This window comes from Hippopotamus amphibius, chromosome 6 (assembly GCF_030028045.1).
Source record: "Hippopotamus amphibius kiboko isolate mHipAmp2 chromosome 6, mHipAmp2.hap2, whole genome shotgun sequence".
NCBI lineage: Eukaryota > Metazoa > Chordata > Mammalia > Artiodactyla > Hippopotamidae > Hippopotamus > Hippopotamus amphibius.
This window is the reverse complement of record NC_080191.1, coordinates 7,642,880-7,670,309: the sequence shown is the minus strand read 5'-3', so window position 1 is coordinate 7,670,309 and position 27,430 is coordinate 7,642,880. Positions and strand designations below refer to the sequence as shown.

The window sequence follows — 27,430 nt, the reverse complement described above, 5'->3', positions numbered from 1 at the left end:
GAGAGAGCAAAGGAAGTGTAAATGGAGTGGGGACCACAGGCATTTGGGCCCTTCTTCATGTAACTTACTTGTCTCTTTGGGGCCTGCTTGGATCCAACCACATACATACCACTCCCATTTGATGATGGAGCGCTGCTCAAATTTATGGCTTGGTGGGTCAGATAACACCCAGTTTATGTTGGGCAGCTCAAGTCACATGGTAGCTCAGTGGCCCATAGTCAATTGTTCAGTTTATACTAAGGTCCAGTAGCAGGTCAAGAGCTGTTTCTCAAAAGAATAGTTATCTGCAGAGGATGACAGGACTTTGCTCCGAAATCCTAAGGGCTTGTGCTATGATTCACCTATAGGTGCTACCAAAGACTCCAAACAGCATCCCTGTCAGCCACTGTCACTTCAGGTATCAATGGATCTGCTGATTGTATGACCCACATGGCAGCCTGGACCTGTGGCAGACCCTTCTCTTACTCTGGGCTCCACTCAAAACTAGCAGCTTTTCAAGTCACCTGGTAAATGGGCCAGAGCAACACACCCAGATGAGGAATATATTGCCTCCAAAATCCAAAGAGACCCACTAGCCATTGTATCTCTAATTGTTTATAAGAAGAGCCTGATGCAACACTTACCCTCCATCTAGAAGGGATATCTTGACATGCCTCACACTACTGGACCCCTAGAAATTTCACTAAGGTTGAAGGCCCCTGAATTTTTGTCAGATTTATCCCACTCTTGGACATGTAAATGTCTTACCAGTAAATCTAGAGTGGTTGCTGCTTCTTGATCACCAGATCCAATCAGCATAATGTCACCAATGTAGTGAACCAGTGTGATAGCTTGTAGAAGGGAAAGGCAATCACGATCCTTGCAAACTAAATGATGACATAGGGCTGGAGAGTTGATATGCCCCCAAGGTAGGACAGTGATGGTGTATTGCTGGCTTTACCAGATGAAAGCAAACTGTTTCTAATAGACCTTATGGACAGAGATGGAGAAAAGGCATTTGACAATTCAATAGTTGTATACCAAGTAAGAGGGAATGTGCTGATTTTCTCAAGCATTGAAACCACATCTGGTATAGCATCTGCAATTGGTATCTCCTTCTGGCTAAGTCTACAGTAATTCACTGCCATTCTCCAAGATCTGTCTGTCTTCTACACAGGCCAAACAAGCAAGTTGCATGGGGATGTGGTGAGAACCACTGCCTCTGCCTCTTCCAAGTCCTTGATGATGGCACTAATCTCTGCAATTCCTCCAGGAATGTGGTATTGCTTTTGGTTTACTGTTTTCCCAGGTAGAGTCAATTCTAGTGGCTTCCACTTGACCTTTCGTACCATAATAGCGCTCACTCCACATATCAGCAAACCAACACGGGGATTCTGCCTGCTGCTGAGTACATCTATTCCAATTATGCATTCCAGAACTGGGGGGATCATCACAGGATGAGTTCGGGGACCTATTGGGCCCACTGTGAGAGAGACCTCAGCTAATATTCCATCAATCGCCTCCCTGAACCCCTGCTCCGACTGGTCACTCACATGATTATGGAGAAGGGAGATTATGTCTCTCTTTTTGCTTTCTTGCCCTTCCATTCAGTTTATTCTCCACACAGCAACCAGAATAATACCAGATCGTGTCATTTCTTTATTCTCAAGTCTCTGATAGCTTCCCATTGCACTTAGTACAAAGTCCAAAATCCTTACCATGGCCTCAAACTTGCAAGCTGGAATCCCAGGAAGGCCAGTGGTGTAGTTTTAAGGCCTGGGAGTCGATAGTGTAGATTTTAGTCTCAGTCTGAAGGCCTGAGAACCAGGAGCATGGAGGACAGGAGAAGACTGGTGCCCCAGCTCAAGCAGCCGAGCAGAAAGAAAGCAGCTCCTCCCTTCCTCTACGTTTTTGTTCTACTCAGGCCCTCAGTGGATTGGATGATGGCCACCCACATCGGGGAGGGCAATTTACTGAGTCTATGAATTCAAGTGCTAATCTCACAAATATACCCAGAAATAATATTTAACTAATTATCTGTATATCCTGTGATCTGGTCAAGTTGAGACATAAAATTACCCTTGGAGGAAAAGATGCATGTACCACAATGTTCACTGCAGCACTGTTTACAATAGCCAGGACATGGAAGCAACCTAAATGCCCATCAACAGATGAATGGATAAAGAAGATGTGGCACATATATACAATGGAATATTTATTACTCAGCCATAAGAAGGAATGAAACTGAGTTATTTGTAGTGAGGTGGTTGGACCTAGAGTCTGTCATACAGAGCGAAGTAAACCAGAAAGAGAAAAACAAATACCGTATGCTAACTCATATATATGGAATCTAAAAAAATGGTACTGATGAACCCAGTGACAGGGCAAGAATAAAGATGGAGATGTAGAGAATGGACTTGAGGACACGGGGGGGACACAGGGTGGGGGGCGAAGGGGCAGCTGGGACAAAGTGAGAGAGTAACACTGATATATATACATTACCAAAAGTAAAATAGATAGCTAGTGGGAAGCTGCTGCATAACACAGGGAAATCAACTCCATGATGGGTGATGACTTAGAGGGATGGATAGGGAGGGTGGGAAGGACTCATGGGAGGGAGGGGATAAGGGGATGTATATATAAATACAGCTGATTCACTTTGTTGTACAGCAGAAACTGGCACAACAGTGTAAAGCAATTATACTCCAATAAAGAGCTTAAAAAAACAGAGCTTTTTTACTTTTACTCTTTTTTTACTTTTTTTACTTATACTTAAAAAAAAAAGTAAAGAAGGACACAGGGAAAAAAATTACCTTTGGAGGGTTACAAAATGAAGAGGCATGAGAGAGCCTTCTAGGGTCTTGCAAATATTCTATGTCTTGATCTGGGTGATAGTTATCTGTGTGTAGTTTGTAAGTTATACAAGTATGACTTGTACATGTTAGTGTATATAAATTTTACTTCAGGAAGGAAGGAAGGCAGGAAGGGTGGAAGGAAGGATGGAAGGGAGGGAGGACAATAGAAGTTCATGTGCTTTAGAGCCAGGCAAAACCAAGTTCAAATTCTGACCACTTGCTAACTGTGTGACCTTGGGCATGTTATTTAACCTCTGAGTTGCAATTTCCCTGGATATAAAATGGGAATTTTAATATCTCAGGCTTTTGAAGATATTTTAAAGAAACAGTACATGTAAAAAAGCACCTAGCTCATACTAGGTCCTCAGCATATGTTCGTTTCTTTCTCTCCCCACTATTACTTTTTCCTCTAAACTTCTTGTTTCCTGGTCGTTCCTTATTCATCTTGGGATCATGCCCCAATTAAGAAAGCCATCCTCAAAGCTGTAGTGTAGACCTTGCTCTACTTCTTTGATTGTCATTTTCCATGTACTCCTCTCTGACCTCAGTGTCCTATCTCTCCAGTTCCCTCACTTCTTTCCTCCTAAAGATCATGGGTTTTACCTCCTTGGCCATCCAACCCTGTCCCGGGGGCCTTACTTTAGCCATTCTGAGCAGCACCCCGGATGGTTTTACCTCCCGTCCCCCTGCTGCACCCATCCTGCTGCACCCGCTCTGAACTGGTCTAGTTACCATCTTCCAAGCTGCTTGCTGAGGCTGTTGGAGAACATCTCACCAAAACTCTCAGGAGCCACCCCTTCCAGCTACCGCCCCCTTTCTCTACTCCCTTTTGTTGCTAAATCTCCTTAAAGGATTTGTCTTATACTCAATATTTCCACATCCTCTCTTCCACTCTCTCTTGACCCTACTGCAGTCAGACTCTCTCGCTCACCATTTAGAGAAACTGCTTTTCTCAGGTCACCAGCGATTTCCACTTTGCCAGATCCAACAGTCAATTCCCAGGTCATGCTATACTCCACTTCTCAGCAGCATTCAACACAGGTGATCACTCCATCCTTCCTGACAGACTTTCTTCATTTCGCTTCTGAGACACCTAGTCTCCAGGTTTTGCTTCTACTTTACTGGAAGTTCCTTTGCTATCTCCTCTTCATCTTCCCACCTTTTCAATGGTGACTGACTGTAGAGAACAGCCCTCAGGTATTTCTTTTCTTTTTTTTTTATAGTCACTTCCAAAAGATCTCATCAACTCCCATAACTTTAAATATGCTGATAGTTCCCAAATATATACCTCACTGTGGTCTTCTCCCTGAACTCCAGACTTATATATCCAACTGTGTACTCAACATCTCCATCTGGGTATCTAACAGATGCCTCAAATTTAAGATACCCCAAACTTCTGATTATTTCTACCTCCCACCCTCCAACTAAACTTTCTCCTCCCTTCATCTTGAAACAGAGCAGCTTCATTCATCTAGATGTTCAGACCAAAAACCTTGGAGTCAGTTTTATCTTCTCTTTTATTTTCACATCTCACATCAGATCCATTAGTGAATCCTGTTGTTCTACCTTCAAAATGTTTACGGAATCCAGCCACTTCTTATCACCTCCACCACCCTAGTCCAACCCATTCTCCTCTTTGCCCTGGATTCTTACAATGGCCTCCTTGGTACCGTCTCCCTTTTTGCTTCCTTGCCCCTCCATTCAGTTTATTCTCCACACAGCAACCAGAGGAATACCAGATTGTGTCACTCTTTTGTTGTCAGCTCTCCGATAGCTTCCCATTGCACTTAGTACAAAACCCAAAATCCTTACCACAACCCCAAATCTGACCTCACCTTGATAGTTTACTCACCAAGGCATTGAACAAATGTTTACCAAGTAATAGACTCGGCATTTGGAGCTGGGTATACACTGTTAAAACAAATCAGATATGTCCCTGCCCAAATGGAGCTTAGAGTTTAGTGCAGGGCAAACTGCAGCCTTTAGGTCAAATCTGGTCCTTGCCTGTTTTTGTAAATATAATTTTATTGGAACACACCCATGACCATTGTTTACACACTATCTCACTGCTTCCAGGCTATAGTGGCAGAGTTGAGGAGGTAAGTTGCAACAGACTGCATGGCCAGCAAAGCCTGAAATATTTGCTATTGGACCCTTTACAGCATTTTGCTGCCCCTGGTCTAGTGGATAGTTGAAATCTGTTTTCTCATGCCAGGGATCCACTCGTTTTTTATAAACAGACGTAGACAAAATTTTTTGGTTGAAAGGAGAGAATCTACTTAATGGGCTCAGGGAGAAAGGGGGATTATGGTAAAATATTTCCCTACAGAATCCACAGACAGGAAATGAAACACAGATATTGCTCCTACAGTCATACATATTGGCCACAATTCAATAATATTAATTAAGGGACAAAATATGCACTACTAAGAACACCATTGGTTACAATAGGATCTTGACCAGGGACTGATAATATATTCAGGAGGTAGGGTAGCGCCAACGTATGAACACAAGAGCTTTGTCTGGGTGGTTTCGACTTTGTCTATGCTAACAATGGGTGATGACCACTATAAGGGAGATGACGAGATAAGGATACGTAAAATGTCCCTGTTTAGGAAAAGAAAGGACAAGATTTTTAAGTCAAAGGTAGAATTCAGCAAATGCTGGATTTGCTCCATGATGTGAAGATTTTACTCTTACAGCTATAAAATGTTTCCTTAATTGCTCTAGGAAACATAACCTCTTTCTGGGGGAATCTGAAACTCTCCTGCTCCCATCCCCTTTCTCTTCTTAATACAATAATTTTTGAAAGCAGTTTTTTAAAACATGAGGTTTCTGAGGAATGCAGAATCAACTGTTTACTCAGACTTCATGAGAAGTGGAACTGGGTCGCAACCTGGGTCATCCTGAGGCTTCCCGAGAAGTACATGTCCCCTTGGGCTTCCTTCTCTCCTTTTCTGCCTTCTCTCTCTTGCCTGGCTTCCTCTACATAAACCTGAACAGCCTGCACTGTTGCCCCAAATCTACGTCTCCAGAGCTTGCCATTACCAAGAAGGAGTTTTAGAATCCCTTGGTACAAATTCTTAAGAGTCTGACTAGCTTAACCCAACTTATAGTTTGATACTTTTAGCAGAGCCTGATAAAACCTTGACTTTTACATTGTCCACCAAGTCAAAAGACTACACCCCCCAGCTTCACTTGAATCTAGTGTAGGCTTATGCAATAAGATATAAGCGAAAGTATTGTGTGAGTCTTCTGGAAAGCTTCATTGGGGGTGGATGTGATGGTGCGATGGCTGGAGCTCCAACTGCCATCTTGGAGCCACACCCTTCGGATAGCAGAGTGTGAGCAGGAAGAGCCTGGATTACTGATGAAGTGCCCACACCAGCCCAGAACTGCCTAAGTCCAGGCTTCAACCAAGTGAGAGAAAAATGCATGCCCATCTTATCTACGTAACTGCTTGGCAGAGTTTCTGTTACTTGCAACTGAACCTAAACCTAACTGAAAGTTTCCTCTGATCCAATAATTATAACCAGAGAGGCAGGGTACCGGGGGTACTGCCCAAATAGTGAACTCCCAGGTTTGAGCAGATTTCCCAGAAAAGGGGTCCTGGGTAGAGCAGGCAAACCATTTGGAGTATTAGCTACAATAGCTGAGTTCCATTGCCAGACCACTTGGATTTGTATGGAAGACAAATACTAGGATACATGAAAATTTTGGGAGTGGACTGATATCTTAGAACATGCATCAGAGTAAAAACTATAATTCAAGGGAAGTTTAGGTTCTGAGTGGTGGCATTATGGGTAACACGACTGCAAGCCAGTTCTGCATGTGCCCTGCCCAGATGGAAGTCAGTTGTTCTGCTAATAATCAAAGAAACGTTGGTTACATTTTTTCAGGGATCTGGTTAACTCATTCCCTTTAGCTACTTAGGGCTGTGATTTATAGGCAGCAAAGTCACTTAGGATAATAAAGCCCCCAGGCCTGGTGGCAAACTGCAGAGATTTTTCAAGAAGAAAGAGACCACTTAAACATCTCTGTCGGCTTTTCCTAAGTGAACAATACCCGGAGGAAACAGGTTTCCAATGTGTCTCCATCATTCACACCCTCAAGAAGAAAGATGAGAGGCATCAGGAAAAAGTACTCTAAGTGCTACATTCATTTCAAATATCTGACAAGTTATGAGAGTCCTGGAACAGGTTTCCCAGAACTACAACTTCCAGAGGACACAGGTCCCACCATTATTTTCTTCCTTTTCTCTCAAAGCTCTTAATGGATTGAGAAAAAAAGATGGTTCAAATATCAATTGGTCTGAATGCATGTATTCAGTAAAAGGAGGAATCTATATCATTTTTAAAAATAGCCTTTCTTCTGTGCAACTGTGTCCTACTGGGTTATGGCTTTCTGTTTAGCTTCTTTTCTTCCTAAGCGAATAAAATCCTATAAGTCTGTACAAAATCTCTCTCTGCTGAAGAAGCATCATGCCTGCAACACCAGTTCCCTCAAAGCTGTTGTGTCCCTCTGGGTCATGGGTGCAGCAGGTCCTAGCTTAGCCACAAATGTCAGCCACTTGAAAGCAGGGATTTAAGAAGGAAATCAGTTGTTCTCCATGTTCAGAGAAAAAAAAAACTTTAACGGTCTGTAATAGAAAATGGGGGCCATTCTCAGGCTTTAGTGTAGTGATCTAAGACTTCAACTTACCAAAACAGGCAATCTTTGTGGAAACAAACAAACAAACAAACAAAAGACCAGCCAAATAAGAAAAATAAGGAGTATTTATTGAGAGCTTGCTATAGCAAGGGAGTCTGTCACCATAATTCCAAGGCAGGTAGAAGATTGGGAAAGCGTTATAGTGACAAAAGAGAAGACATCAGGTGTGCCCTAAATGGAGGCTCTTGGCATGGGGATGCTGTGGGCAGGCTATTAGGAAGTGGGGCATCCTGTGTGATTGGTTATGGGTACATACTTGGCTTTCTCTGGTTGGTCTTAAGGTAGAAACAGGACAAAAAATGGGGAAGCTGTCAGTTATTAATCAAGTACTGGCCATTTGGAGCCAATTATTCCAGAAATGATTGTTTAGTTTTCTGGAGTGTTACTAGAGACAGCAGTTTAGCTTCTTACAAATCTGACCTATAGCAGACTGGTTCCCTTGCTGATTATTCTAAAGAAAGAGATTCGTTTCCCAGGCAGGTTGCTACAGACCACAGATCAGAGTTCTTTTATATATAGTCTGGTCATTGTCCATTTCTATATTCAGTCCCTCAGCTCTCAGACAGGCAGCTGTCTCTGGGCAGCTGACCTACAGTCAACAATGTGGTTCCTGGCATTTCTAGAGGGCCACTTTAGAAGATAGCTAATTCCTACCACCTTGTCCAGGAGTGCCTAAGGACACACCTGCTTATGTGAGCATATCCCTCTTAGCTCAATACTCCAAGAAGGTGAGGAAGGAAGGGGAGGCGAGTGGTTACAGTACTGACAGAGCCCCAAGAAGAGTGAAACTGCTCAGAACCCTCAGTCCCAGCTACTGGATAGAACTCTGTGGGTTATGAGTAAATACTGATGCCAGGGCTCCACCCAACCCCTAACTGATGCTAATTTATTAGAGCAGGTCTGGGAATCGTTTTTCAAAACTTCCCAGGTGGCTTTAATGTGCAACCCAGGTTGGCAGCTGCTGGTCAAAATGAACAGACCTTTAAGAGAAGGAGCAAGTAGTTAGCAATTAGTGAAAATGAAATCAGGGCATGCAGCCATGACCACTTTCTCAAGAAGCCCCTAATCTTTCAATCTTGTAATGTTAGGCTTTAGAAATATAAAATGCAGACTCAAATTAAACTGGAGTAACTGCTTAGACCATTGCAAATAGGCAATAGTCATAGAGTGTGAACCTACCTACAGGAAATGAAAATGCTGCAGGACCTGAACTGTGGGTATAAGGCACAACTGAGAACACTTAAAGCCGCTCTAAAATGACTGAGATACACTTATTCTGAAAATTTTCATTTTTAACTGTTAAAAACTGTATTCCCCCTCTTCAAAATGCCATTTTATCATAACATGTTATTTCTCACAGATCATGTATAATGAGTGCATGTATGAGTGTGTGGATGGGTGTGTGTACATGTGTGTATTTTCAGCCTGAGTGCGTACATTTCTCAAATACTTTAAACAGAATTCAAAACAATTGCATTTGGGGCATATAAACTCCAAAACCTCTAAAGAATCACCCACATACTCTTCTCACCTGGTATCCGATTTTTATTTCTAGCTATTTGTAAATTTTCAAATGTCCCAATTTATCTGAATTTGATACAACACCACCCCCTGGTGGAAGTCCATAGAAAAGAATGCACACGATTTAACTTGGGAACTTTAACACTGCAAGGGATGATTAAGATCTTCTAGTACATTGACATGCACGCTCTCTCCCCATCTTTCTCTCTCTCCGCACAACGATTCTCTTCAAACAAAATCATGTGCAAAAGTTCAATGAACAAAACAGCACGAATGGAGCTGTGCTGGGGGCTTTTTCTTTCCCATCCTCTTTGCCAACCTCACATCTCCCCACAGGATGTCTAAAATAGAACTCATTATCCCTAAACATAAGCCATATACCCCCAAAATTAAAATTAGAATTATACATATTTCTTTTTATTTTTTGACCCTCATGTGTAAATTTTTCATTCATATTTTCAATGATAACTGTAAGCTTTTCTTTTCCTTTTTTTTTTGTTTTTTGTTTTGGCTGCACCACAAGGCATGCAGGATCTAAGTTCCCCAACCAGGGATCAAACCTGTACCCCCTGCAAGTGGAAGTGCAGAGTCTTAACCACTGGACCACTAGGGAAGTCCTGATAACTATAACATAAACACCATACACATTACATTTTATTACAACTATTTAGGCCTATATTTAAATTAGAAATATTCAAACTTAGAAACTCTCCAGTGTTAGAAAATGTCAAGTAAAACAGACTATTCTCATAAAAATATTACATATATTTCTCCCAAGCTTCCTTACCTCAGTGAAGAGCATCTCCTTTACCATTCACTCAGCCAAAAACCCTCCTAAGTATTCACAATATGCAGGAACAGATTAAAGACCAAGAATCCAGATTAGATTTATTAATTCAGTGATTCCCAAACTCATTTTATCATGAGACACATTTCCACTTCTCACCAGCACTTTTTTTTAACAACTTGCAGAAAACTCTTTGGTTGTATTTCATTCAGTGATTGTTCCATCTCAATTAGCAAATTAGCTCTTTGGCCGCATATGCTATTCAATCTTCAGAAAAGCTTAGACAAAGCCAACCATCCAATGAGCCAGCTCTCAATCATTTGTGGTAATGGAAAGCATGCCCCTTAGGTGATTGACCCCAGACTGCAATTGAGTTGAAGCCACATCTGTAGGCAACATCATCCCTATCTTCTACCATCAGTACCAGCTGAAGGGAAGTAGAGATTGCCGCTAGTACTAGCAGGAATCATGCTTTGTCTTCCACTAAATAGAACAAGCCTGAATTGTATAATTTTAAAGGATTATAGTGTTCACTTGACTACAGCCTACAAGCACCATGGGCAGTTCTGCAACCAACAGTAGGTTAAGTGTTTTCCATACATCATCTCCTCTTGTGGATTTATGAGCCAAAAAAAAATAAAAAAAATCCCTGCATCCATGTGAATTAGCATAGATCCTTGGACATGACATCTAAAAGAAATCTTACTTTATAGCAAGTATTTTTAACAAAAATAGAGCTTTATGCCCTATGTCATTAGTACTAGACTAAGGTCTAGTACTGTTATATTAGTACTAGTCTTAAGTCTACTGATACATATTGCATCATTTCTAATTTTGAAAACAAAGTTATGCCCAATTAAACTTTCATTCAATGGAAAAGTTATTTCTGGTACTTAAATTACATTTTGATTAATAGTTCCTGGAGCCATTTGCTATCATTTGATGCCTACAGCTTTGATTTGGGAGCAGAGGTCCTGAGGGCTTCGACACACTCGCTCACCAGCCTGGCGGCCTCCAGAGCAGTGCCCCAGTGCATGGCAATACCCCCACTTCCGTGGCCGTAGTGATGGACCACAGGCAGCTTCTGGCTGCCCTGGGCTAAGAGCTCTTTCTCCAGCCGCACACCTGGCCTGGAGGGCCTCAAGCCCACCTTCTCCTTTATGTCACAGGCTCCATGGAGAGAGGGCTCGAGGGCACAGCATCGGGAAAGAATCTCTTTGCTAGTTTCTGCATCTGGGGACAGGTTCCAGTCTCCTTTTTGCCTAGTTCCACCCAGGGTTACATTGGACATACCAGGATAAATATATGTCAGCCCACTTCCATCTCGGATAAAATGTTTCACCCAGGGAGCCTGCACTTTGAGCACTTGGCCCCTCACTGGGAAAATCTTCAAGTCTCCTGCAAGCTGCCTGCTTCCAAGACCTGAACAGTTGACCACAATGTCGAAGGATGGGTGAAGCTCCCACAGGTCTTCTATTCTTCGGGTGAGTATCAAGCCCCCGCTTCCTTTTATCCTGGGGAGAAAGAGAGACCATGAGGTGAGCCTCAGCAGCTTGCCCCTCAACCCCTTACAGAAGTGACGGACAGGAACTCGGAAACAAAACTGAGCTGACCGTCCAATGAGCAAATACCTCCAGAGCTTCCAGGGCCCAAGCAGGCCAAATTCGAGCTGACTGCCTCACATCCTGGGAAACCAGAGATTCCTAAAGTTGAACCTAAATAAAAACCTATTTCAAAAACTCAAAACAAAGCAAAGTACATGCTTCACCCTTTTTATGTTTAATGGAGTTCCTATATCATTCTAGATGCTAAATAAATACCAAGTTAACCTGGTATTTTACAAACCCCAAGCACTTTTTGTTCATGCCATTTATTTAGCATTTAAATTTACTGCCTTGGATGTTTTGTGTCATACTGTTAATTAACTCTTGCATGTTCCTGTGTATTACTCTGGTCTCCCTAACAAGATGGCTGGGACAGGGCTCACATGTCCCCCTCCTTATGTCTATCACAGGGATGCTAGCATAAGAGGAACACAAAATATTTGCTGCTGATGGACTAAATAGTAGTTGTGGTTGGTAATGAGTCTTTGGACCAAGTACATCAAGAATGAAAAGAAATGGTTTACCCAGGTTCTGCGAACTTTTTTTTAACAGTAGTAAAATACATTAACACAAAATTCACCATTTTGACCATTTTTAAGTGTACAGTTCAATAGCGTTGTTTAATACATTCACATTGTTGTGTGACCACCACCATCATCCAACTCCAGAACTTTTTTCATCCTGCAAAATGAAACCACATACCTATTAAACAATAACTCCCGGGTCCTATAATCTTATTCATAGGTCACTTGTAGAATATAGGAGACGTAATATGAGAAAAAGACTATTGGCACCTCTCTACACCAGATGCAGGCTGAATGCCTGTATGCAAGGTACTGCTCGGAGGCAGAGTGCCCCTCCTCAAGATTGACAAAGGAGCTGGGAGACAAAAGTGTAAATACTTGGCAGAATGAAGTAAGTTCCAAATGAGAGGTGATGTAGAATTGCAAAGTATGGTCCCAGTGGCCTCACATTAGCTTAGCTTTGAGGTCTTGGCCAACTCACCTCACTTTTCTGACCTCAGTTTCCTCATCTGTGTTATGGGGATGACACCTCTCTTGCCTGCTTCAGAGATGGCTGTGAAGTTTGGGTGAAATAATGGGCATGACAGTGCTTCACAAGATGTAAGCATAACAAATTCTAGGGGACTGATATCAATAAATTATCAATTTCTCAAGGGGAAAGACTATGTCTTATTCTTCATACTACACCTATGACCCAGCTCAGTGCCCAATACCTAGTGGACTTGGCATGAGTTGTTGGCCAATACTGAAGACAATAGGAAATCCTGGTTTGGGTATATGATGATTAACTCTATGTTTTGGCTAGATTGGGCCATGGGGTACCCAGATATTTAGCCAAACATGCTTCTGGGTATTTCTGTGAGGGTATTTTTGGATGCAATGAACACGTAAATTGGTAGACTGTGTAAAGTAGATTGCCCTCCTTCATGTGGGTCTCATCCAACCGGTTGAAGGCCTGAATAGAAGAAAAAGGCTGACCTTCCTCCTGCCGGACTGCCTTCGAACTGGGACACCGGCTTTTTCCGGTCTTCAGACTCAAACTAAAACACTGGCTCTTCCTGGATCTGAAGTTTGCCAGCCTTCAGACTGGAACTACAGCACTGGCTATCCTGGGTCTCCAACTTGCCAGCTCACCCTGCAGACCCTAGGACTTGTCAGCCTCCATAACTGTGTGAATCAGTTCCTTATACTAAACCTCTTTATATATATACGTTTTCTATTGGTTCTGTTTCTCTGGAGATTCCTGAAAGATAGAGAGTGGCACCACCCTGGCATCCTTGCTTCAAGCCTGAAGCAGGATACTTTATTTAAACAGCAATCAGAAAATTAACTACTTTCAGTCCATTTGTCTGAAGACCAGGAGAAAAAAAAAAAGAAAACTAATTGAAAATCTCAGTTGGCAAATAATGCCATGCGTATAGATTCAGGAGGAAAATCCACTGTTTGCTCCTAGTGACACTTAATGTAGCTATACTTAAAGTATCTCTTCGTAGTTAGAATTTTTAAAATGCATTTTAGCTTTACAAAGCAACTGAATATATATCTATGTAACTCTCTCTTTCTCTCTCTGCATATAATTTTAACCTGACAATTTTAACTTCATCTGATGGCCATCCTGCTCACTCATTCTATTGCAATACATCTTCTAATAAAATAAACTGCATTCTATTTCCCGCTTCTCAGAAGCTCCATCCCTGCCTTGACCTCTGCACGAACGTTTATTAATCGGTCTAAGCCCCATTCAGGCACGAAGCAGCTTCTGGTCCCTTTGGGGAGAAGGTGCGGATGAGGCCTGAGGTTTCTTTGGGCAGAATGGCCTGGAGGGGAGCAGCCATGCACCCTTAGTCTGTCCAGCAGGTGGGGCTTCCCCTTTGCATCTGTCTTAGGGCAGCAACTGGAGCCCCGGTGGAAAGCCCCAAGGCCATTGCACCACAACCAGCCTCCATCTATTCCCTACTAACCTTGCTGCCATCATCAGAAAAAATGAACACCATCGCTTTCCACTTTCTCGGCAGGTGCCCTCCTGCCTCATCCTGCAAAACCGGGGAGAACGTGGGGCGTTCACCTTAGACCTGTGTCTAAGGCCAACTTCTCCACATGGCTCCTCCGGTTAGGGGCCAGGGGCCAATGCCGGGAGGGGGAGGAACTAACTCTCTAGGGGCCTGGCAAAGGAAGGCCATTCTCTAGCGGGCACGGGGTGTGTTGGGCATGGGGGAGCAGGGGCCTGCTGTGCACGGGAAGGGACCTTTGCAAGTTGGACATTTGTTAGGCAGGGATGACCTGTCACACGCCTGACACAGAATCCATATTTCTGTCCAACTGCCGAGGCAGCGGCATAGGCAGTGCTGTGAGTCAGGCCAAGTAGGAGAACAGAAGCTATAGGAGACAAGAGTCTGGGGCTCCACAGGGAAAGGAACAGAGAGGACTCATTAGATGAGTGGGAGGGAAAGTGCAGGGAGAGCTCCGTGTGGTTAGCACTGTGGTCAGCGCAGGGCCTTATCAGGGCCCCAGAATAAGGCACGGCCTGCTGGAAAGGAGACAATGCATTGATGTTACTGGGCCCCCAACACCAAAACAGGGCACCCAGCTTTCTGAATGTCACCCAAAGCAGGACCATTCTGCTCCAGCTGGGATGATTTATTTAGGTAGGATGCCTGGCGAAGGGACAGGCTCAGCTGACTTAATGCCTCTATGATTCATTTCCTGGAAGGGCAAGTACAAAGCAGCAGAATATGACTCCGCTGGCCAAAGATATAAAACATGATCTGCGTGGCTGATTAACCCTCGGGGAGGTTGTTTGTTTGTTCTGGGTATGATTGGATATACTTTTTTTTTTTTTTGGAAAGGAGATGATTCCTTCTGTTCTTTGAAAAATGCTAAAGATTTAATTTGTGGTTTAAAACCTTTTTTTTTTCTTTCCTGCAAATTAATATTATTTCAGAAAGCTAGAGCTTAAATTGAAGGCATTGTTGTGTGTGAGTGAAATGCCTGTTTTTGAGTCAGAATGCTGCAGGCTGAACACTCCCATTGTGTGGAAGGGGCGTAGGAGGTAACATAACAGACCCGGGGTGTGAGGAGCAAGCCGGGACCGTGGGGCTCCCCAGCTGGGTCGTCCCCACGGTGGAGAGTGGGTGGCAGCCTACGGAGTGAGCCCAGGGGTCCCAGGCCCTCACCCCAAGGCTGCCCGGCCTCCCACCTGGCCTGACGTCCTTGCCCCGAGAGGCGTGCCTCGGGCTTCAAGGAGTCCTCGCCCTGCAAAGCCTTCCCCAGGAGTAAAGGGAACGTGTGAGCCTCTTCCTCCTCCACCTTGGCCTTCTGGTCAGAGCCAGGGCCTGAGGGAGGGGCGGACGGCTGATCTTACAGAGAAGAGGTCCCTGCATATTATCTGCACAGGCCCCTCATTGGGGGGTGGGAGAAAGCATGAGGTATCGGGGGTCTGCGTGTGCCGTCTGTCCGAGGCACTCACCCCCCTGCTCACGGGCATGGTGGACGTGTCACCAAACAAATGGACCCAAAAAGTCCCCCCCAGGACTCCCTGGGGACGAGGGCAGCCCCTCATGCCTCTCCTCCTTGACGCTGTCACCTAAAAACAGACAGGAAGCGGTGTGCTCCAAGGCACGAACTCCAGCTGGCCGGTCCTCAGGCCCCATGGTGCTGCCGTCAGGAGGTGGCTCCCGCTGGCACAAAGCACCGCACCGCACCGCGCACTCGGGGTTATTTTAAGTAAAGTAAAATGCTGACGGCAGGCTTCCAGCTAATGGGAGGGTATCGGGATTTTTCCCAGGCCTTCATCCCATAGTTAGAGATTAGGCCTGAAAATAAGGTGATTATGGAAAGAAGAGGCCTGTTTTCTAGAAGGTGATACTTTAGAAGCAGTCAGAACAAATTGTTCAGATAATATACGTTCTCGTATGAAATTGGTTGAGGGGGGCCCAAAATGTATATGCACATATTGACAGTAAAGCTCTGCCACTTTTGGCTTGCCTAATAATTTCCCCTTATCTGGATTTTATTAAGATATATGATACCTCAACTAGGTATCAATAGCATTAGCACTTCCAATGTTCTTTTTCAAGGCATTTTTATAACATGAAAACAAAAATGCAACACTACACAACCTTGCCACTCAGAAAAGATGGTGATACCCTAAATTGGAATGTTGGCGGATGGGTAACTCCATCACATGATGGCTCAGATGTTCATTTATCAGGTGATACATAGTGGTTTAAATTTAGCACACAAACAGGGGTTTATGGGCCAGTGAACAAGGCACAAAAGCGTAGGTTTTATGAAACTGGGACTTTAAAAAGAAAAAAAGTCTCGTATAAATTGCTAAGACGTAAAAGTGAAAAGAGCACATATAAAGCTACAAAAATATATCATGATGCTCCCGACAGGTGCCTAACAGACTTAGGCTCCCTCCTCTGTGCTCCCAATCCACCTTCACAAATTTGTATTCAACCCTCATCATACATGTTACATAATTGTTAATTAACATGTATATCAATATACACACACATATATACACCATCACTCCCAATAAACCATGAATTCCTTAAGAAAATTGATCATATTTTATCCTTCCTTTTTGACTAGCTTCCAGCACAGTGCTAGGTATACATAGAAATTCAACAAATAATTGTGGAATTAATTAATTATTCCAATTAATTATCCTATATCCTACATCTGGGACCAAGCCATTGTTGCCACTGCTTACCTCAAGTCACTTTTCCAACATTTACACAATAGTTTGCAGTGTTCCTATTCATCTACCAAATACACAGATTTGGGGACTGAAAGGGCCAAAGTTTCACCACCCTCAACATGTTTGCAATTTCCAGATGAAACTAAAGAGAGATTTACTGATGTGTCTTAAATAAAGATACCCTTGATGTGTTTCCTAACCAACTGGAAATAGGAAGTCCTGAAAACCAAGCCAAAATGCAAGTTCATGAAATTTGGGGCTGAACTTGGTAAGGAAGAAATTACCTAATTTAGATAAGCCCTCAGTTTTAAAGTTCTTGTTTATAAAAAAATAAAATAATGGAGCTATTTTCATTTTCACTAATGAGAAACAATTGAAAAATAATTTACAGTAAGCCTAAGAGTCTCTGAAGAACTAGAGTAAATCATATCATTTTATAGCTGGGAGCATATTCTCCAAACATCTCACTTTACCGATGAGGAATGAAGATACTGTTTCAATGAGGGGGTCTTGCTGGTGGGGAGAGAGGGACCAAATTGTGCATCAAGGTGCACACTGAAGCAGAAGATGGACATGTTACTAACTTGGGTGTGACTCACTCCTTGCGACACAGTGCCTTTAGATTGTTGTACAAAGCCCTAGCCATTTTGAACAACGTGACACAGTGCACGAGGGCTCTGAGGGACCACAGAGAATTTTTAGTCTCTATTTTATAAGAAGCTATGAAGTTCTTTATGGGTATGACAGACTAAGGAAGCAGCAAAAAGCCACTTCAACCAACCTTTTCTCCAACCACGGGAGGTAGGTAGAGCCTTCACATTTGAGCGTTGTAAAAGCCTGGCCGAACACATGTTGGGGGAATTTCTTCAGCTCATCCTCAGTCATCTTTCGAAATCCCAGCACCACATCAGCCCAGAACGGCACTTCTTCAGTAGGAATGCTCCGAAATATCTGCCAACTCAAACACATTAAGTGGAAAAATTTCCTGAAGTTCTATGAAATTTCTAGTGAACCCCATGTGATGTTCTCTAAAGCATTTTAAAAACACACTTCTGATACCCACACAGAGAAAAACAAATGTATTCTTCTATTGTCTCGGGTTCAGATAACTTAGAAGCTAAATTTAAAATGTTCGTGGGGGTGAGGGGTGGGGGACCCAGTGTTGAAATAACACATTTTAAAAGTTGTGTGTCTTTTAACGATTGAATTTAACTCTCTTTTTCCAAAGAGCTCTTGCCCTGATTTTCTGTATGTACTTATGATGATGCATTTTTGAGGAACGATTCTTCTGTTTTGCACAATGCTGTACGTAAGCTGTAAGCAAACCTTCAAAAGTGTAAAGGTTGGCCTCAATTCTGAACAAAATATGTAAGTTAGAACAAGCAATGGTGGGGGTGCAGGAGACAGGGGTGCGAATTATGAGTTAAGCTGTAGATCATCACATGAAGGTCTTGATGAGAGAAGCCAGGAGTTGTCAGGAGAAGCCCTGTTGTTATTACGTCACGGCTGGGGCTGACCAGGCTGGAATGATACTGGTCGTTAACAAGAAACCTACAATTGTGCTACCAATAGCTGCTAGGCCTATGTTTGGGTCTACAAATATGAGTTTCTTTACATCAATAGGAATAAATGTTGTAAAGCTTGGCTGCTCTAAAACAGCAAGGAAATTTGCTGATGATATGTTCATTAACTGGAATGTTTATATCTGTAGGTAATTCATTCAATGCGGTTCCTGTGAAAGGTGTAAATGTTGTTTCCTGCAGGTCTCTACACCGGGCCCTTTTGCTGTTTCACTCTGCACACTCTCCCTGGGCTAGATTGCCCCCTTCCCTGTCTTCACCATCTTCTATAGACCAAACACTCAAAAGACTACATCTCCAGCCCTCGTCTCTCTCCGGAGCTCCAAAACCAGATCCAGACCCATGTTGCCTACTCCCTACTGGCTAAGTCTACCTCCATGTCTCAGACATTTACCCCATGCCCGCTGCTCTTTCCCTACCCCTTTCCCCATCCACCCAGGTGCTAACTCCAGAAATCTGAGAATCATCCTTGACCCTCTCTCCCCTCTCACCCCCTACATGTCATTAATTATCAAGTCTCATCTAATCTCCTCATAAGCGTTTCTCAAATCCATCTGTCCTCTATGCCCACTGTCAACACCTAATCTATCCCACCATCATTTCTCTTTGCACAAATTTCTTCCCCACACTGCAGACAGAATGTTTTTGAAATGCAAATATGATCAGTTACTTCACTGTATAAGTCCCTCAATGACTTCCCATTACCCTAGACTTTTTTCAGTCCCTCCAACACACCACAGTCACCCTAGATTCAGGTCTATGCATGTACTATTGCTTCTACCAGGAATGCTGCCTCCTCTGTCCTGGACCTGATCTCTGCCCTGGACCTGATCTCTGCCCCCTTCACCTCTACAAAGTCAGCAGACCAACCTACACTCATGTGGATGGTCTCCACGGAAACATCACTTTTTTCTGAGTGGTTTCTCATAACTTCTCAGAGCAAGTTTATTCTCCAGATATATGCTTGCATAGCACCCTGTACTCTTCCCTTGGTGACTCATGACTCATTTGTAACTCATTAGATTTAGGACATTCCCCATAGAACATAAGCTACATGAGAGCAGACCATGTCTGTCTTTCCTAAAAATTCACTCAACATATATGTATTGAGCATCTACTGTATGCCAAGCAACATGCACTAAGTTGTTCATGTCTATTTCCCTAATTCCTAGGAGAGTACCTGATACTGGCGACTGCTGAGTAAATTGGTTTGAAGCAATAAACAGATGAATAAAGTTTATACTTATGCCAAGGTGCGTAGGACATTTGTGCCCTTATCTTCACCTGACTGATTCAAATCCTTTTTGGAAGCACGTAGGATTAAAAATCATTCACGTGAGGAAAATAAATAATCATTTTTCTAATATAGCTTAACGTACATTCCTTTTAATATCCTCAATAGTGACAAACTCTCACTCCTGAGAGGACATTTGAATCTTGGACACAGCTGTTTCCAAAAATTAGTTAGAGCTGATGTTTGTGAATTAGACCGGATCGTGTCGCGTTTGGACAAAAACAAAGTGTGACCATAAATCGATGAGAATGATGTTTCTATGTGACTTATCAACTGGCTCTGGAGACAATTACAGTTTCAATCTGTCTTCAGAAGGTAGAGAAGTAAAGTCGCTCCTTTGGGTAGGGACTTTGGGAGATTAGTGATGTCAGTATCATTTGGTGTTTGTGATGGTGAGGGAGAACATGAAGAGGAAGGGGTTGAAATCTGCCTGATGCAGGTATGTTCACCAGCAGAAAATGTCAGCAGACAGCCTGAACTAAAAAGAGGAGACAGGACAGTTGTTTTCTTTTTTAAAAAACAGCACGAAAGATGCAGTGGTCTTGAGAACTTAGGAAATGGCAGACATCCCTCTGTTCTTCAGAAGGCTGTAGGGCATGGTTGTGTTAATACACAGAGTAACACAGACAACATATGTGTTATATCATAAATGAGAAGTGATAGCATGTTTAGTGATTTCTGTTTAAGAAGATATAAAAAGATATTGTCATATTTTAAGTGTCAGTTTGTGTTAGAAGTGTTTAATAGGATTTATTTTAAACTCATTTAATTTTGCATTTCTTCTGAAGTCAAATATGAAAAATCAAATAGAAGTGTGCATTTCAGAAATATTTTTTCCCAAATGGCACTTTCAAAGGTAACTTTAGTGACTTACAAAATTTGTTTTTTTGAAACACCTCATTCTCCAAGGACACCAAATAAAAAGGATGTACCTATGCCTTGGGCCTCTGCACCCATTCTAATATCAATCCCACCTGTTTGCTTTCCATCAGCCCCCATTAGCCCCACATAACTCAAACTCAATGTTTACCTGCTATGTGTTTTTTTAGCCATATTTGTAAATCACTACACATTCCCTGCGGAAACTCAAAATAGCATTTGTGATGAGAAACTCTAATGGTTGTTTATTGCTTAAAAGTCTAGTAGTATAACTTTCTTGAGTTCTTTGGAGTAAAGCCTAAAATGTTCTTCTAAATCCTCCCACATCTAGCTCAGCACTCTGCCCACAGCAGGTGCTCAGTAATCTTTTCTGTTGACCTCTAATGTCTGTTAAGGTCATTCTAAATTCTTAAATAACGTCAGATTTCCTCTCTTACCCAGACACCAGAAGAACACCAGCATCTTCAGCTTCTGCCGAGTTGGCGATTGCAAACAGGTGATCAAAGGTCTCTTTAAACCACTGCTTCTGCTTGTGAATGGGTGTGTCTGTGATGGTGGAGAAAAGCAAAGCAGAACAGAAAGGAAAATGATGACAGTGACTAAGCTTCAGGGAATCTCTTTCCTATAAACTGGGAGGAACTAGAGAGGCAGGAGGAACATTCAGATAAAGCACCACATTGTGGTGGAGGATCTACCAGCAACCAGAGGGTTGAATGTTGAAATGGGCTGCCAGTGTCGGTTCACATAATGATTAATCAGCAGAGGGGAAATCAACCAACGAGGGCAAAATCTAACACACAGGCCAGCTGGAAAGGGGTCTTTGGCCCTGGGCGTGTTCCAAAGGTCCTTGAAAAGTTCATAACCAGTCTGAGCCAAGTTGGCCACCCTGGCTGAGGCATCCAGCTAGCCACACAGTTGAGCTGATTGGAGAAAGAACCCAGGGCCTCTTTCCTGGGGGCTGAAAACATGGCAGGAGACAAGGGGACATCTGTGGGGCCTAGGTCAACCAGGTCGAAGAACAGACTGCACGTCAGTGGGAAGCCAAGGTTGCTCACCCTCCTGATACAAGGAAACAAGGCCTGCATTGTGGAACTGAGCTCCCTACAGACCCATCTAAGGCTGCCACTACCTCCATCCCCTCCGCTCCATGGAATCATAGACCAGTTTGGAGTAGCGTTCCCGGGGTCACCAAGGGTATGCAGGGACCACAACAGGCACCACCTCTCTGTCAGAGTCCTATGGACCAGTGCTCCCTATCTGCAAGCATCCCTGCCAGTGCACAAAAGATTGGACCCAGACACAGCTTCTGGAAGGGTTCCAGGCCTCCCAGGGAGGAAACAGGGATCACGGTTCAAGCCCCAATATAATAGTGTCCAGCGTAGGCGCAGAGAGCAAGCATGACCCAGAGGCAGAGACAAATCCAACTATGGATGAAGTATTTGGCCATCTGGTCCCTGTGGGAGGGTCATGAAAGAGAGTCCAAGGTCAGGCCAGGGACTGGGGAACAGTACTCCTGAGGGGCTGCTATGGGGGAAGACACAGAGGAGATGGGGGAACCGAGCAGAGAGGATACTGGGTCAGCTTTGCTTGGAGAGATGTCCCTAAAGCTCATGGTACAGATGAAAAGCCCCCGGAGTAATCCTGCTTCCAGGTGAATGAGGGCATTTCAGTAACAGGTTTCGTTTTTTTTTTTTTTCCAAGCTCTTTATTGGCATATAATTGCTTTACACTTTTGTGCCAGTTTCTGCTGTACAACAAAGTGAATCAGCTGTATTTATACATATATCCCCATATCCCCTCCCTCCCGTGACTCCTTCCCACCCCCCATCCCACCCCTCTAAGTCATCACCCATCATCAAGTAGCAGGTTTTCAAGCAATTCACTTGTTCAGGAGCCAGTAAATATTTTTTAATAGTGGATCTATGCTGTTGTCTTTAAACATATGCCCGTGTGAACTCGACACTCTCAAAATTGCAGACTGAGTCTACTGATGTAGAAGGAGGAAATAAATAATAAGCTGCAAAGAACTAAATTAGACCTCATGTGGATTATACCCCAACAATTTAAGCCATTGTATGAGGCTGTATTGAAATGCATCCCTCATTCCCACTCCAAATCTTAAAAAACAAAATAGTGACTGCTATTCACATACTGCAAACGTCATCCCGAAAGAATAGACAATTCCAGTTCAACAGTGGGTAAAGCAAGCCTGGGGCCTAATTCACGTTCAAGTGCTGGTAAAAGAAAACTGGAGCCTGAGTAACGGTAATAACAACAGCAAATGCTCACATAGTGTTTACTATGTCCCAGGCACTGTTCTAAATGCTTTACATGTACTAACTCATTTAATCCTCACAGCAACCTCATGGGACGGTGTGGTCCCCAGATGGTATTCACATTTATAGGCACAGAAGATTTTCATCACTGGGGCTTGTCTGAAAGAAGCCCAGAGAGAAAGCCAAAGTCAATCTAGCAGCACCAGAGAGAAAGACCCTGATCTAGGGGTCCCAACCACCCAGCCAAAGGGTGAGCTGGGCTTCAGTGGCCAGAATGAACTCTCAGGTGAGCCTCCTTCTTTGAAGATGATTCTATGACTATCAGGAAGCCTTCTCACCATTCACCTGGTCCTAATGCATGCAAGGGGATACCTGGGAGATGGACACAAGGACTCTGGTCACAAGAAAGGTATCCAGTGTGACCTAGCATCCTTCAAACACATCAAGCTCCTGTGCTTGTTTCCTACAAGGTAGCTTACAGGAGGTACACTAGCATCATGGGTACTAAGAAAGCCAAGTTCCTGGGCTGCAATGCTGAGGCCGCTGCCCTCCCTACCCTGAGAGAAAATGGGTTTATTCTCTGTTAGGTGAAACGGGGGGTGGGGGGAGTCTCTGGACTAGGAAACACCAAGTGCAGGCAAAGGCAGGGTTACCATAGTAAAAACAAGAGCATTAAGGAAACACATGCAAACCTCATGCTAAGACCCCAGACGTCTCCTCCCGCTTCTTCTAGAATGCTCCCAGGCAGGGCTTTATCCACCCCAGCCAGGGGACTGGAAGCTTCTTCTTGGGGGACCATGACTTGTCCAAGAAGAAAGACAAATTTCATGACATCAGAGGTTCTCCAGCCAAGCAGCACTCCCATCTCACTCCAGTGAGCCTCAAGGCAACAAGCCCTATGCGAGGGCTCAGAAACTTCCATTAGCTGTTTGGGATCCTGCTCTTAAATGTCAACATCAGGTAAAGACGACCACACGGCCAAGGAAAATCCGTAACGTGAAAAATTAGCACATCCAATAAAAAAATACAACTTGGAGAGGACAGACACTATGCGGGGAGAAGAAACTTTTAAAACTATTACTAGTGTCTTCAGAAAGATAAGATATTGCAGCCACAGAACACAAATAGTATTGTATGTTATAACAAAGGGAAATTTAGAGAATAAAAAAGAGCTTTGGAATACTAAGAATGCTATAGGAGAAATAGTAAATCCAACAGCAAGGTAAAAGAAAAAAATTGAGAAAATCTCCCAGAAAGTAAAATAAAAAGAGAAAGAGATGGAAATAGGAAGGGGAAGAGAGCTGAAAGAATGGGAGAATTCGTCCAGGAGGCCCAGCAAAATAGCAATTCCAGACAAAGAGGCAGAGATGGCAGGAGGGAAGCAGTCTGATGCTGGGTAACTCAGAGATTGCATCCTGAACTGGAGATAGGAGTTTCCAGATTAAATGCACTGGGCAGTTTTCATAGTCCAGATTGCTGTCTTTTTTGTAATAACTTATAGCCATTTGACTGTTTAAAGTATGTCCATGTATAACTTTGATACAAAAACAAAAAACTAAAATTAAAGAGGAGAAAAGAGAGTGGAAATGAGGATGTGGATACTGAGTATAAACTTCATTATTTGCAAAGTGATTTTGTTTCCTATTTAATGCTATTTTCTCCTCCTCCCGTTTCATATGAAGAATGCCGAATGGAAAATGTGCATGAACGTGTTTTTAAAAATCAACTCATTTTTGGTTGACTGATTATTTTTACACTGGCTTAGAAGTGAAGATAATGTTAGTCCCATTACAAGTATCTTCTGACTTGTGGTCACTACTGGTATCAGTGGAAAGACTTAGCACTGTTCACCAAATACTTCTGGCTGGCTGCCTTCTGGGAGCCTTACAGAATTGTACTTCCTGGCTTCCTTCGGAAGGGTGGGAGCATGTGACTATCACTGGCCAATGAGCTGTCATCAGAGGTGATAAATGTTGCTTCCTGGCCAGAGCCTTTGATTGCTAAGGCAAGACCCCTCAGCACTCTCATCCCCCAGCTACAGGTACTGACCACGTTCAAGACTGTGGCTGCTTCATCAGCTTACACCGCTGAGTGATGAACAGAACCCTTGCTGATGCTCAATCAACATACAGAATGAGCAAGAAATAAACCTTTGCTTTCTAAGCTGTGAAGATTTGAAGGTTCTTTCTGTCCCGCAGCATAACTGAACCTTTCCTAACAGACGAACCAACAAGATGTCAAAAGTGCACATTACACTCACATGAACATCCAGCTGTCTTTATCAACAGAATTCCACCAACACCATTCCATCTAACATCTATCATATCTGACAGAGGAGCAAAAATTCCTCTCTCACCTGGATAAGTAGGAGGAATAAGCATTCCGGCTGCCACATCGCTCGTGGTCTCAGGAGTGAACGTGTCTGAAATGACTGTCATGGAGCATCGTGGGACCGCTTTGGAAATGCACACGGCGGTAGAGAGCCCCATCACGCCAGCTCCCACAACTGCAATCCGTACTGTATCCATGAGCCTGTGAGGAGGCAAAGTAGGAACTACAGACCTTGTTTTAAGAATCATTCCATCCAGAACAAAGCTTGGCCCTGAGGGTGCTTTCCTTAGGTCCGCAGCCTTTCCAAATATGACCTTTCCTGCCAGCTTTTCTCGTAGGATAAAGAGAGTTCCCTGTAAGCTCTTCTTCCATTAAATGTCAGGAAACAAGGTCTCCATGGAGTTTAGACATTAGCCCAAAACCAGCCTGGAGTTGCTTTTAGAACACAGGACAGGTGAGCAGGTCTGCACTTCGCGGTAGGTATCTACTCATTCCTAAGCCACTTTCCCGTGGGCATGGCCAAGAGAAGGTTGGTGAAATAAGTGAGGTGTCTGCTCCCAGAAACCTCCCGAGGAGCAGCCACTGAGCAGGCACGACCCACAGGCAATTGAGAACTCAGCTTTTACTGTTTACAAACTGCTTTTTAATTATAACAACGGATGGCTTTTTAATTATAACAACGTGACACCAAGTCTGAACGACCGAACCCAGCATCTCCTCTCCTGCTCTTCACTGGAAACGAACTCCCCCACCCACACCCCAATCCCCCAATCCCCCACTCCCCGCAACACCCCCTGTCCTGAAATCCCACCCTCTGAGAGCAGGCTTTCCAGATAAGGAGCCTGGATCCCTTCAGGGGCTCGAGTTCTGAACTCCCTCATCTGTAAACCAGGCCTGGTAAATTCTTTATTAGCTCCTGCGGGTGGTAATTAAGAGAGATGCACTGAGGTTGTCTCGTAAAGGGGGCTTCTTCTGAGAGTCCGTATGGAAATGCAAGAGACAGACGTCAGAGCCCGGGCTGGGCATCCTGAGACGGGCACCCAGGGTGGAAACCAGAGGGTTAATGAGGGCTCAACGCCCTCCGGCCCCCTTGTCACCTCTGAGCAACAGGTGTCCGCTGAGCCCTGTTCACTCTCAGCGTCTGTGTCCCCCCACTGGCTTCCCTGCTTATCTTTCTGCTTCCACTTCCTGCTGCCCTTCCCCTGATAGGTCAGGTGGAAACTCCAGAGAGAGAAACTGCAATTCCTCCAATCGGTTGCCACCATCCCCACTAAACAAAGCTCTAGCACCCGCCCAGCTTGTTGGGCTGAGAGAGCCTATAATTCTGCCCTTGGCACGGTGGCCCTTCCTTGTCCAGTCAGTCATAGCCCGGGCGTCAGGTCACATGGTAGAAATCAAGGCCACCTGCAGGTAAAATTCACCCTTCCTCAGGAGGGGTGAGGCAGTTCCCTCTGCCGTGAGCAAGGCTCGCTTCCATCTCTGAAGGTCTCGGACGCTGAGACACGTTCAAGTCTTCCAATGTGGTTTAGTGTGTGTTATTTCCACTTCTCAAGCGGTATACAATTTCCTCAGCCATAAGTCTATCTGATTGCTCCCCAGTAGGCTAGTGAGCTGAGAAGGAACAGGATTGCCAGGGCAGAGGGACGAGAAGGCAGGGCTCCAGGGCAAGGGGCAGACCAGTGCAGGGGGCAAGCTTGAGGAGCGCGGCCCTGGGCATGCCTGTCTCCCAGGGGTAGAAAGCAGACACCCATCCTCTCACCCGTGTTCCTATTTCACAATGGCCTCTCCTTCCCAGCAACTTTCTTAAAATAGCTCTATTAATTAAACCGAGAGAGAAAGTAACCCGTGCTGAGAATATCCAGCTACCAGGAAAGAGAAAAGTGAACCAGCAAGGTGGGTATATTCTGGCCTAGTGACCTGTGAATCTCTGTCACCTGATCCCACCGAGACACACCCCCAAGCTTGCGGAGTAGGTCCAGAGTCACCCCTGAGCCGAAAGCAGGAGGATTCAAGTACCTGTCTCTGAAAAAGCAGCCTTGGAATACACAGAAGGAAGGCTCTGGCACCAACACTTGTTTTCCCAGTGAGTGGCTGGCTGGTCTAGTGCCCTGAGAGACAGAAAAAGCAAAACTGCTTCCCATTGGGGAATTTATTAAGGCATTCCCTCTAATCTTAATCTCCATTGGCCCACACGCCTGTGTTTCTGGTCACTTATTCCCCTGGAGAAAGGAGCGATTGACCTCATCTCATCCATGGAGCTGCAGCTCTGCGGGTCCCCTGGAAGCCGGTCCACTCTCCGCAGCCCTTCCCTTCCTAGTTTACAAATCCTGTCTCGCCGCAAATCTGGGAGTTCTCCAGCTCATTTGTAAGCGTGGTAAATAAGGG

The 27,430-nt window shown here is 44.1% G+C and overlaps 1 protein-coding gene across 5 annotated transcripts; it reads right to left on the bottom strand.

Annotated features, from left to right (window-relative positions):
* Positions 1 to 9,927: 9,927 nt before the first annotated feature.
* On the bottom strand, positions 9,928 to 27,129 carry DDO (D-aspartate oxidase). Of its 5 annotated transcripts, none has more exons than XM_057739118.1 (5): positions 27,062 to 27,129; positions 25,071 to 25,246; positions 20,876 to 20,984; positions 17,467 to 17,643; positions 9,928 to 11,366 (listed from the first exon to the last, which is right to left on the bottom strand). In XM_057739118.1, the coding sequence occupies exons 2-5, from the start codon at positions 25,240 to 25,242 to the stop codon at positions 10,799 to 10,801; spliced, it is 1,026 nt and encodes a 341-aa protein (XP_057595101.1). In that variant the 5' UTR covers positions 25,243 to 25,246; positions 27,062 to 27,129; the 3' UTR covers positions 9,928 to 10,798. The 5 variants fall into 5 exon arrangements, with proteins under 5 accessions (XP_057595101.1, XP_057595105.1, XP_057595104.1 ...); XM_057739122.1 differs by lacking the exon at positions 27,062 to 27,129 and adding an exon at positions 27,000 to 27,026 and having other exon boundaries at positions 10,363 to 11,366; XM_057739121.1 differs by lacking the exon at positions 27,062 to 27,129 and adding an exon at positions 26,450 to 26,486 and having other exon boundaries at positions 10,363 to 11,366.
* Between the last annotated feature and the right edge of the window lie 301 nt (positions 27,130 to 27,430).